The 13606-nt window shown below is 39.8% G+C and overlaps 1 protein-coding gene across 1 annotated transcript in view; it reads left to right on the forward strand.

Moving 5' to 3' along the window:
- The first annotated feature begins 920 nt into the window (after positions 1–920).
- Positions 921–13606, forward strand: part of ankrd13b (ankyrin repeat domain 13B) — a 42150-nt gene continuing 29464 nt past the window's right edge. The window contains exon 1 of the mRNA XM_079675740.1: positions 921–1498. Within this exon, the coding sequence (XP_079531866.1) occupies positions 1391–1498 (108 nt within the window). The 5' untranslated portion in view covers positions 921–1390. The remainder of the gene's footprint in view (positions 1499–13606) is intronic.

Below are 13606 nucleotides of genomic sequence, written 5' to 3' on the forward strand. Positions count from 1 at the left end.
AGAGGGCAAGATCATCCTGTCATTATGTTAAGGTGAGATGCATTTCACACAAAGATGATCAAAAAAGAGTATGCATTTAAATGTGTTTGTTTACATTTTAACCCATAGCTGAGTTGTGTTTTAATGTATGTATCAGGCATATATTTATTATTATTATTACATGTTACTTGTTAGACGCATATATCTAAAGCAACTTACACACATTCTATACTGTGGACAATCCCCACAGGAGCAATTTGGGGTGAAGTGTTTTGCCCAGGGACACAACGACATGATGACTGCAGTGGGACTCGAACTTGCTATCCCCTGATTCAAAGTTCAGCGTACTAAGTTCAGCGCACTATTCCAATGAGCCACAGCCTCCTTAAATTATTTATTTATTGTCTTATTGGTTCAATATTATTTACTGAATTTTGGATATGCATGAGCCTTTTTCCACAAAGAAGCAAATAATCAAAATGTGAAAGTATCTGATCCCTTTTGAAACCTTATAACTGACATTTCCCTTGAACAAAACATGTATTGATTGTATTATTTCACAAAAAAGGATAAGCTCATTTGTGGATTTGGTAGCTACCAGATCAAAAAATATATTCAGTATGAATATGTAGACCATTTGTATTTGATTTGTTGTGACATAGAGTATGAGCACAGTACAAACACAAACAAAACATATAAAACACAGATTCCATTCAATATGGCATCTAGACAATCAAAGGCAAGATGTAGATGTGAATGAAAGAAAAAAACTATAAGGCCCACAAGATTTTATACATTCAACGAATCCTGCAGCATCAAGGAATATATGTTTGATTTAGACTTTTAATTGATGCATTTTCATTTGCAGTCCAGCTACTCGTTATACCTTTTAGTATAACATGTTGGGATTACTGTAGGGGGTATATAGGTATCTACCTTTCAATAATGTGTGTATAATTTCTGCGTTTCTTTAACACTAAACATATGTTTTATCACAACATCCCTGACAGCGGATTGGCTGAGTTTGCGCACATTTCATTGCAGCTTGTCAGCAGCTTTCTCAGTCACCACCGGATGGGAGGAGAGGAGGAGAATAGATGTGTTGGAGTAGGCAGGGGAGAAAGAGAGAGGGAGGCAAGAGGTGGATGAACGGGTGGTTAAGACATAAAGGTGTAGCCTAATCTACAGAGACAGCTAAACGACGGGGTTATTTCCATAAATGTTTTTCACGGGGCTTTGCTGTTTATTCTTAGCAGAGCAAGCCGGTAGTCATTCACTGTTTCTGACGCGTAAGGCTGCCGTTGGGCACCAGCGCCGATAAAGGATGATATGTTTGATTAAATAGCATAAATATTAACAAAGTATAGCTCAAATCTAGGAGACACAGGAGGAGGCAAACTATGATCAGAGGATGATTTCTTCAAAGAAAACTCCGGAGAAGAGTCGTTTTCCTATCCACTATTTGGTGTGGCACAACAAACACCGACAGCTGGAGAAAGAGCTGGCAGCGAACGAGCAGGTGAGACGGTAAAGAGGGTTATCTCCCCCTACAGACGCAGGCCTGTGTCTTTAGTATAAGCGTTTAAATGGGCGTGTGGGTCCATATAGATGTAGTGGTGGTGGTTTAGGTGCCATCCATGAAGCACTTCATTCAAGAACATGGTCAATAGCGCAGTTAATTGTCATCTGTGGGGTGGAGGTGGACACTTGTAGACATCCTTAGACTTGCATTGCTTGCACACTATTTCCTTTTTGTCATTAATGTAGAAATACCTTTTTTTATTTACTGCACTGGGGCTTATTAAATGTACCACCTCTGTCATTTTAATATGCATGGGAAGTTGTAACTGGAGGTTTGTTTTCCTGGTAACATTCCAACTGCAAATGACTGTGATCGTGACCCTGATAGTGTTGCAGTGTGTGTATGTGTGTAAATGTATGTGTGTGTGACAGTCAGAGATGCTTTATGCCTGTGCAGCATTATTGCATGATCTACTCAAAACTGTATCTCTACCTTCCAACCAGCACCTAGTGAGTGGGTGAGACAATGCAGATACTGAACATGTGGGCGTACAGTTGCCAACCACCAGTAAATACAGTAATGTGATCATTATGCTTTTGTATTGGACTTCAAAAGAAGGGCTTTGTCATAATCAAAGGTAACATTATGTTTTGTTAATAGTACAATTTGAGTAATCATATGGGGAGGGAGGGACTCGATGAGATGATAAGAAATACACTAGTGTGTGTGTGTGTGTGTGTGTGTGTGTGTGTGTGTGTGTGTGTGTGTGTGTGTGTGTGTGTGTGTGTGTGTGTGTGTGTGTGTGTGTGTGTGTGTGTGTGTGTGTGTGTGTGTGTGTGTGTGTGTGTGTGTGTGTGTGTGTGTGTGTGTGTGTGTGTGTGTGTGTGTGTGTGTGTGTGTGTGTGTGTGTGTGTGTGTGTGTGTGTGTGTGGAGAGAGACAAGAAGAGCATGCATATAAATTCCGTATTTATTCCGCAAATGTACTGAAGCACTTTGCCATTATATAAGAGATCTTCTGCAGTTTGTCAAACATATTTCTGAGTGCATGCATGCAGCAGTCTCAAGACATCACACTTCCACACATGCACCTGCTTACTTACGCACCTTCTTGTGGTAAAAAAAAAGTGCCCCAAAGGCAGTTCTTGCTTTACCACAAACCCTAATGTCGTATAACTGTACCATTACATTCTTGACCATAATTACAACTATTGGGAGGTAAATGGCCAATACACCCTAAAGGAATTTAAGAACAGACTATAACCTTTAGTATTTAAGTGAACATCAGAAAGAGGATGAAGCATTTATGATCTTGAAACAGAGGAGACAGTTATGTTTTCTTTAAACTTATGAAGCCTTGCCGTTGTTGGAAACAAATTATAATACCATGCTGGCAACAATGAATTGGAAGGAGTTCAAGTTTAATGCTAAATGGTTTATTATTAGCCAGTAGCTACGCAGTGATGTGACTCAAACAATGGCTGTGGTCAGGTGCAATTCCAGCGCTCAAAAAAGTGTTGAATGAATTGACATACAATTAAAATCTGCATATTCGACATCTCCAGAGGAGACGGCGATCCCTGCATTTGTTTTCCAGTCCTGGTCATATCCAAAACTGATCCATCACTTTTGTTGATTGAGGATGTCTTTAAAACTAGTGATCAAATTCCCAATAGCCTAAGCTGTGGATCATTTCTGATGATGGGAAAAGACAAAATATGACCAATTATAAAATGATAGACTCAAAGGTAATATTTCATACTCAGTTCTCTAAACTGAAACTTTTTATGTGTTCAGATACCACGGAGAGACTCAATAAATCATCCCTCACGACGTCCCCATTTGTGTTTATTTTTTAGGAACCCTGCAATAAATATTTTATGATGCAAATGTAATTGTTCCTCTGCTGTCAAATTCAACCTATATATCATATTTGATCTTTTATTAAATTAAGCTGACAGACAACATTTCATTTTGGTGAGAACAAACACAAATCTTTTGTATCTCAAGTACCAAAGTGTTCAACATCCAAAAAGATGTGATACTGATCCTTAAAATCAGCATGATTAGTCACCCTCCTCTTGTGCTTGTGTAGGATAAAGACTCATTTGTTTTGGGATTCTTGGAGTAGATCTGTTTCTACCAACTATTTCAGACACATGTTGATACACCCTGTAATGTTGATAACTATCAGAAACTGTATTAAAGATGAAAACTGTTTGACCTTTACATTTTTTAACTCATAATGCTGTCAAAACAAGCATAACAAGAAAAAGAGGGAGAAAGGCAAATGATTGGTCTTCCACTGCCATTATGTTTTTGCATGCCGGCTCCAGAGGCAATCTCTTTGACTTAGATCATTAACCTCGGTTATCAGCTGTGTGTGAATAATGGTAGACCAGAGCAAGTTCTGGTAAGATAGGTTGTAAACAACAGAATTGGAAAACTTCAGGCTTCACCTGTTTATTGATTTATTTGGCATGGACTACATGTAGGCATTTAAATAAAGTGTAAACCATGCAGTGTATATATATTTTCTAGCCATAGTTATTTTTACAGGCATTGTCCTATACCTAATAAGAGTTTAGTACATGTGTTCTTATATCTTGGCTCCCTCTCATGTGGATGAACTTCTGCATAATCTATACTATTGAAACCTTTTTATCCTTTGCTCCCTTGATAATAGCATGTGTTTGTTTTTATGGGATTATGTGTGGGTGTATGTTCATGCAAGAATACATCATGGTTTTGCATATATTGTGAAACGCAATGCTTTTTTGCATACTGAAACATTTTACATCCTACATGACGTCTCCTAAACTAATACAATTAATACAATGTTAGCATCCCATAACTTTATATGGTATCCTGAGTCACTATTCTCTCTATTTGTGGTGCTGCTAACCTAGGACAGCACACACCGTTATGCTAAAACTCCAAGCTTCTGTCAGCTTTACAGATGACAGGTGTCAAGATGCATTGCAGGCAAATGATGGAAGTTGAATGTTGTTAACTGCCATTCCAATGTGTTTTGTCAATCTCTCTGCAGCTGAAAAATATCTACTTTAGTCAATCTGGACTCAAACATGACCTTGCCAAGTATGTCCAGGCCCTGTCTATGTCCTGTCTGCTGTGTTTAACAATGGAAATGTTCTGACATGCACTTACTTAGATTTAAATGCTCAAAAATTGAAATGCTAGTAACATAAAAATAAAGGTCTAATGGGATTAGTTTAACCATGCTGTTTATGGCAATATACTACCAGATAACATGTGATTAGTAGCTAACAAGCTGCAGAAGATGGCTATATGTTTAGTACTGTCAAAGGTGATGTGAAACAAATTGATTAGCTATGAGTAGATGGTTTCCACTTTGTCATGGTTAGGTCTCACCATGGGTCAGAATGGCCTTTACACGTGTCACAACGTTGTGTGGGAAGACGCGTGCTGACCGGTTGTTAAAATAAGAGGAGCCTTGAGGATGTGGTCTGCTCCTGATTTCACATGAGATCTCACGCTGAACAAAGTGTGACTCTTTCGCTGGCATATTAAATCCGGTTCTTGCAGACCTTAATAGTGTTTATTAAAAAGGCTTTAACAGAGAGATCCACACCTAATTTACTTTGATTTCTCATAACATAAATATTTACATTCTATTTTTTCCATTTCTATTTTAAGTCCTTATTTTTATACAACTTTGAATTAAATTCTTGTTTATTTGACCTTTTATTTTTCTAAAATGTAGCAACCATTATGAAACCCTATATCCATAGGATATTATCCCATGGATATAGGAATTATAGAATTATAGATTATCTAGATTATTTAGAATTACTAGAATTATCTAGTCCTCTGAGAGTGAGAAACTCATATAGCATCAGCCATGAGAGAAGCATAGATGGAGAAAAATAATATGATAATTAGATATGCATATTAACATAAAAATGCATAAGTAATTCTGATATCACATGATAGGAATGAGGGTATAACATTATGGCCATTCTGTTACAGCCCAGATAACAGAGGCAGTATTGTGCAAGTTATTGCATGACAATGGTTGGTCTCTGAAGAATTCAGTCCGCTGCAGAAGAATCCTTTAATATGACTCACCTTTGCTTTATGCCCCAGCAAAAGGAAGACAATCTATACCATCTCCACATCCGAGGTTTTTAAAGCCCTCCCAGCCTTTGGTGAAATTATGGAATTTATTTTCATTCACCATGTGCATGAATCAGATATCCGGCACTGTTTCTGATCGCATTGTTACTGTATATCCTTCAGTGCTTCTCAAAGTGTGGTCCGCGGACCACTGGTGGTCCTTGAGCGCCCCCTAGTGGTCCGTGAGTATATTGGTAACATTTCACATTTGAAATAAATAAATACATTTAAGTTTTCCGCACTCTCGCGGGAATATCTCCGCAATGGAGCCAGTTTACGTTTCACTTTCAATTGCATGATATAGCCCAGGGCAACACCTTCATCACACATGTTTCCACTTGTTTGTACCATTTTCAAGCGATTTGTAATCTGTTCTAGAAAAACGATGTGTTTTTGGATAGTTGTGGAGTTTGGTGGTCCGCGAGTGTTTTTTTATTGGTTAAGTGGTCCTTGGTATGAAAAAGTTTGAGAAACAGAGGTTAAATGAATGGCTGGTTGATGTAGTTTTTAAAAATGTCTGCTTTTCTTCCATTTAGAGTTTACAACTATATCTTCCATAAGCAGCATGTAACACATTGCATGTGCTAGTGAGTGAGGGGAGCAGAAATGCTGCCACAGCAGGCAACAGTACAATAATTGGTACATCCGATATCGATGTTATATCGCAGAGCCAGAGAGGACACTGAACATAGTAACAGGAGGAGTGTCTGAATTAATGCCAGGGACACACAGCTGACCGCAGGGAGAAGTACATAGCGAATGATACTAAAGGATGAGAGGAGTAGTAAAACAGGCAGAATATCAAACGATCTGTGATAAAAGAGGTCATGAAAGATACATTTTTAGCTGTTTTCACCAGATTCAAATAACAATGTTGATGTGAAGGAGGGAACTAACAGTGAGAAAGGCGAGGTGAAATAGAGAAAGCAAGGAAGCAACATTGACTGAATTAGGAGTGGAGGCAGTAACAAGTGATAAAGAGAGCAAAGACAGAGAGTATAGAAGCAGAGAGGAGGTGGGCAGGAAATAATGACAGACTTTGACCATGAACAGAGTCAGTCTGGCTTGCAAACAGACGTAAACGCGCAGTGTGATTGAAAAAAAACAGGTCCATGTAGAGATTGATGGTCAATCTCGAGACGAAGGCAGGAAATAACAAAGATCTCTGTTCTTTTCCTCCGTTGATGTTTCCTGTCCTCTCTGTGACTCTGTGTCTGACCCCAGCATTTTTGATTATAATGCTCTCGGCAAGGTTCTAATGTTAAATCAGCATTGTAAAATCGTATGAGGGATTGGTGGCATGATTGAACAAAGCCATAAATTAAGCCTCATGGTTCACAGCGTTCATTCCTGAATCTGAACGCCAACCATCTGCTATCGAATTGCGCTTTTGGTCTCTTCTCTTTTCAGCCCGCTTCTCCCTGTTTCTTCTAATCGCATCAACGCACTGTATGAAGTTGATCTTATCCCCTTTCCCTGCAGCATCAATATACCACCAACCCCATCCTAACCCTGCTTACCTCCCTCTGTGTGATGAAGTTCTAATTGCAGTGCAGCAAAGCCACAAAGAGATGCAATGAGAGTTGAGTTGGGGTCAAATGTAGTTAACTTGCTGAAAGCTTATCACAGAGAGAAAGAGAGATTCACAGACAAGACAGTAAAGTACATAAAGGGATATTGCTGTTGAAATAAATGCAGCTTTTCTGTGTTTGTTACAGTGGATCCGCCTTTACCTTCTCTAGTTTCCGTAACCCTCTAATCATAGATCATCATCGTGTCAAGTTTTTCTTCTCTTGTGGAAAAGCAAGCCGTAAGTCTCAGCTGGTTGCATCAGTTGCAGTAATATCAATGCTAATATGGACCCTGAGGAAGTTAATCCGGAAGCTGAGCCTTGTGATTAAGGGTTATTTTTATTTATTTTTGAAAGATTAAAACAATTTATGGTGTTGTACAAGTTTATCTAACACTATGGATTTTCAACCTTGTTGTAAAAAATAATCTTCAATCAATACACTGACTTTTCCTTTTTTCCCCCCCGTAGGAAATGCTATGCTGTTACAAGCCATTTAACCTTAACCAAAGCAGTTTGTGTCCAGTTGATAATGAATTGTAAACAAATAAATCTCAAGCCGCCATGATTTTCCTTTAATTTGACCTGCCAGGTAAATGCTAAATGTCCCAGAGAAAATGAAACTTAGTGCAGCCTTCTCTTGCCAGACCACTGGGTTCACCTGAAATTGCTTCATAATTCACACACACAACACACAACAGACACACACACACACACACACACACACACACACACACACACACACACACACACACACACACACACACACACACACACACACACACACACACACACACACACACACACACACACACACACACACACAGTAGGACAGAGACAGCTGTGGTGTTTCACTCCAGTAGTCTACAGCCGCTACATTATGTGATTATGCTCTTTTATAGTGTTGTTTGCGCTGTATGCCTCAAACTAAAAGATTTACTCTTTCCATCTGTGAGTGTGCCTGCATCTCTGCGAGTGTGAGGAGGAGAGAGAACAAGTGCTTTCTGATTCTCTCTCTCTCTCTCTCTCTCTCTCTGTTGCTTGGCATGTCTTTTCATTTTCATTTTAGAGAAGTCAGTCAGAACACTGCAACAAACAGGTGTCCTCACCTTTAGAGAAACATCTGAGAAACGTTATCTTTGCCTTCCTCCATCAACATCACACTCTTTGTACTTTTTGCTTCTAAGTGTCTTTGTCGCTGTGTGCTAGTTCATCCTTCAAGATTAGGGTGACTGTTAAACTGAAATAAGAGTTGTGATACAGAGACATTGTATCAAATATTTCGAAATGTAGGTCGTTCTAGTCGTTTTATTTGGTACAATTGCTCTTATTTTTGCTCGATTTCACATCGCTCCAAAGCACCTGCACCAGGGGCAATGAATGGCTGTGTTCAGATGTGGTTTGTTACTCTTCTGTTGGGGTTATCATCACCATTTCATCTGCTCACTACGGTAGGTTATTTCTGAAAACCATGCCACTTTGAAAATGGATCTGGGTTTCATGGAAGTGTAGCGTTTGTCAAAGTCTCCCCTGCATGTAAAATCACAGAGGCAAGACGGCAGGCAGGGGGGGAGGAAAAAAGTTATTTTTGTACTCCTCTCTCCCATAACCACCCTCTGCTCCTGCGCACAAACATTTGGGCAAAGCTGCTATATGCACAGTTTTCTGTGTGTGTGTGTGTGTGTGTGTGTGTTTGTGTGTGATGTTTGTATGAAAGATTGATGTTGTCCTAAGTACCTGCCAAGCTGCATCAGGCCAGGCACACACTGAACGAGGGAGAAAGGGGGGAGAAAGAGTGAGGGGGGGGAGAGAAGGAGCAGATGCCACAGATAGAAATGCCTATCAATAATGCAACCTCCACTGAGCGTGCCATTGAGGGAGGGCGAGATGGGAACAAATTAAAGTGAGAGAGGGAAGGAGAGGAAAACTAAGAATTTGATTATAAAAATTTGATTTGTGTTTACAAATAAGTAAAAAAAACATCTGAGGCACAGCTGTAAGAAAAAAGTTATAAAATATTGGTTGAGAGAAATTGAAGTAGAAAGCATAAGACTGTAAAAGAGATGACAAGAGGTCAAGTTAAAATGGTATGTAGCACATGCAGAGCTGCTCAAGGGAGAAAAGTCTGACAACTTGTTATATTATAAATGCATTAAGTGGAAATATGTCACCATAACGAGAATATGTTCTACTCATAATGGATCAGATTGACATGCCATTAATGGGAAGACAACCCTAGAATCTCAATCTCTTCTTTTTCTTGTTGAACGACAGAACAGACGAAATGCTTGGTAGCGTCGGCATGCTAATGAGGATCTGTGTTCCTTGTACTGTATAGCAAAAGGTTAGAATTGGTCTTAAAGGAAGTTAAGAAAGTAATTAAACTGGTCAAATATCTGTTCTCTAGTAGCAGGAGAAGCACAGGGTTTCTCTTTACAATAATTACTGATTTACTTATGGATTATGGTTTAAAATGGAAAAGGTCAACATGTTTGCTCTCGTTCCAATACAACAAGACGGCATAATGTTTTAGCAAACGTATTTTCTCCTAAATAATGTTTTTCTCAATTATCAAAAATGTAGTCCTAGTTTGCATCTGTTATCAAGTGTGCCATTGTATTATATGTCCTTTTTTAGTCAATTAACCAGTTTTGTATTTAACCCAATAGGACAATCGGTGAACATAAAGTGGGTAATTTTTAAAAAACACATTCAGCTCACCAGAAAAGATTTACTCACATGATATGTGTCAGCACCTATGTGACCTCTGTATGGCCTCCAGAGTGATGTAATAGTTGAGTGAGAAGTGGCCGCTAAGGGATGAGCAGGGATGACATAATGTCCCTAACTACAGAAGCACACAAGTCAAACAATTAAAGGTGTGTGTGTGTGTGTGTGTGTGTGTGTGTGTGTGTGTGTGTGTGTGTGTGTGTGTGTGTGTGTGTGTGTGTGTGTGTGTGTGTGTGTGTGTGTGTGTGTGTGTGTGTGTGTGTGTGTGTGTGTGTGTGTGTGTGTGTGTGTGTGTGTGTGTGTGTGTGTGTGTGTGTGTGTGTGTCAGCCCTGTTGGACCACAACTCCCCTCTTTTTTCCCTTGAACAACATTTGTGCTCTCTTGAACTTCATTTCACATTAACTGTCTAGATTGCAGCTTCTGTGTGCTATGTTAACTCCACCAAAATCAAACTTCCCCCAGTATGTTTGATGCAAATTGGACCAAATGAACCACAGCTTATAAATGAGGCCGACTTATGTTCTGATCGTGTTCAAACATGTCATCATAGCAAATGTAATACTAACAGAGAGTTAGTGATGGAGATGTTGTTGGTCAGACCATATTTCAGCTTGACGATGCCTCGCCAATTCATATTCCAGTGAAGTGTTGACAAACTCCTCGGCGAGGTTTATGATGCTCTCAGTCAAGTTTCTGACTTTGAAGAAGGTTAAAAAAATGAATGAGGACATTTTTGAGAGGCATCGACAAACTGCACTCAACATTACAGGCTTTAATTTGACAGGCTTACTTACAAAGACTCACATTGAAGATAATGGATGCAGCAAAAAATAATGCGTGCCTAGTGGTGTAATTCATCACTGAAGAGCCAAGCAGAAATATATTCTTCTCTTCTTGCTTTTTGTAAATCCTGCTTTCACCAAGACAGGAGTTACATCATAGATGAGCAGAGGGAAAGCAGCTTCAGTGGATTGCCCCAGTGTTTCCCTGTCATCCTGTGTTATATATTTCACATACTGGCATCCCTTTTCTCCCTCTTCCTCCTCCCTTATAATGTTTGCTCATGGGGGGATGTTATGTTGGGCCTTAAGAGAGAACGGTCTAGACCTGCTCTTAAGGAAAATAATGTCTTGAAATAACATCTGTTATGATTTGGCGCTGTATAAATCAAATTACTTGACTTACAGTACCGCTATTCTTTCTTGATTTTCCATCCCTCTCTTTCAGTCTTTCGCATGTTTGTGTTTTCATTCAGCGTTTCACCCTAAATGAATTCAAATGAATGGAGTACAGCTGTAAAATAGGTTTAAACTGATAATCAACCAACATTACATGCAAACACTCTAAGTGGGAGCAACGGATGAAAGGCAGTTGTGACAGTACAAGTGCCATCAAAACAAATGAAATGAATGAAGAGCGACGTTCCTCCTCTCGTCTATATTCATTGTAAAATCAGCTTTCTTCCAGTCTCTTTTCTCTCTCTCTTTCATATGCTTACACCATAATGTGAATAGTTTCCTTCCAAAATATACTTTCATTTGGGCGTGAATTCTTTCCAAGGGTACATTGTGGGTTTTTGCTCGGCAGTCTCTTTTTGTTGTTTGAAAAATGATTGACGCCTTACTTTAGATTATCTTTCAGTGACATGACGGCTTATTGCGGCAGTAATCCCGCGAGGGACTAAATAGAGAAAAACATTGTGGACGCGCAAAAACTCAGTCTTTCCAACAGTATGCGTTTGACCTTTTATTTCCAAAGCAAAACATTCCATATCCATATGCGTAGGGCTATGTTCCTGCGTGCGTGCGTGTGTGGGGTCAAGAAAAATTGTCCTTCTCCAGCTCACTCCCGCTCCATCTATTACAAAGTGCGCAGGTAAAAACAACCCGATATAACCACAAACGTCACCACACAAATCCAATGACACGCCCACCACCTATAGTGACTCAAAAACATGTACCGTAAAAAACACAGATAAATACTTCAAATGTGTCTCCTACACAGCTCTCAACATGTTATGCTGCCCAAGCACATTTGGTCTGCAGACACTGCTTGTGTTTCACACGCACAAACGCACGCAGCACTGCAAGTGGCTGTATCTGCACCTTGTTTGTTATCCAGCACAGTCTAACAAAGCTAGATGCTCTCTTTCTTCCCCTTGGGTTGCTATGACGCTCCCACCATCTATTCCCCAGTCTCCACGGCTCCAGAGGGACTTCCTCATGTTGTTGTCTCCTTCAGCTCCGCTCTCTTCCTCCTCGTTTCTAACTCTCTTCCTCCATCTGTTCTCTCTCCTCTCCCCTCCCCATATCTTTATTTCCATAGCCATCACTTGCAACAGCAATCTGTCGCTCTTTTCTTTTCCTCACTTACATACAGTTGATGCTGACAGGCTGTTTCCTTCAATATAAATGTGTCATGCCTCAAAACTCCCCTCAATCTTTATTCTTTTTCTACAAGGCTGCTTTATATGGATAGCAAAGAGCTGTTATCCCGGGAGTGGATAGTTAAAGATCGTACAGAGATATTGCACCCATTAGCACACTGAAATCATGATATCATGTTCTCATTATTGAGTTAAGTTTTGCTAAACTCAATCCATTTAAACATTGTAAGAGCATGTGAGTGTCCTGTTTGAGCATTTCTCCGTGTATGTGTGTCTGCAATTTGCATTCATATGCTCTTTGATGTTTGTGTGTGTCCCATGCGTTTTTCCTAATTTCCCTTGCAAATAACCAAAACAAAAACCTGCATTAGTGACTGATAATGTGCTGTGTATTTCTGACTCCACTCACAACATGTAATCTGAGACAAACGGCTAACCTGCATTAGACGGACACCAGTTGTTTTTATGAACTGTTGGTGTATTCCAAGTTGCCTGAAAATTCACCCTTAAAACATCTCCTCCCTCCTTTGCTCTGATTTAGGGATTGATGGATCAATAGTACACATGCCTCTCCCCTGAGTTCACCTACTTTATATCTGATATATCTGATATTAAAGGTGGGGTAGGCAAGTTTGAGAAACCGGCTCGAGATACACTTTTTGTTATATTCCATGGAATGCTCTTAAGATCCCGATAGCAATGAATATCTGAAGTGCTTTGACAAAAAATCCATAAAAAAATGTCATCTGTGGAAGCCGTGGCGCTGTAAAAAGCACGACCAATCATCTGAGCCGGCCCAGCTAAAGTAACTGGATGGCCTACCTGCCTGTCAGCCTTCTATCTGTGCACAAACTTATCTCGTGCCCTCATTGGTCATGTGCGCGTTTGTGTGTGTTGGAGGAGGGGCTCTGTGAGGAAGTGGCAGATTTTTTCCAATTGTGTATTTTCAAATTCTAGCGCACTCGAGCTGCTTTCTCCAAAATTACCTACCCCACCTTTAATATTATAAACATACAAAAACTCAAACCCTCGCAATGTTCTTCCAATATTCCTAGAGAGCATTGTCCACAGTGCTGATTGTGAGAAAGTTTAAACCTATACTGCAAGGTAATCCTTAATTAGAATTCAAGCCTGCAGCAGACTGACAGAACTGACCTTGGATCAGCCAGCAGCCTGAATGATGGGCTGTCAGCAATTGTTGAATTGGATGGCAGATCTGATATCAGTTCATCACAATGCAGAGAGAGGCACATGAACACCGT

This window comes from Notothenia rossii, assembly GCF_949606895.1.
Source record: "Notothenia rossii genome assembly, chromosome: 4".
Lineage (NCBI taxonomy): Eukaryota > Metazoa > Chordata > Actinopteri > Perciformes > Nototheniidae > Notothenia > Notothenia rossii.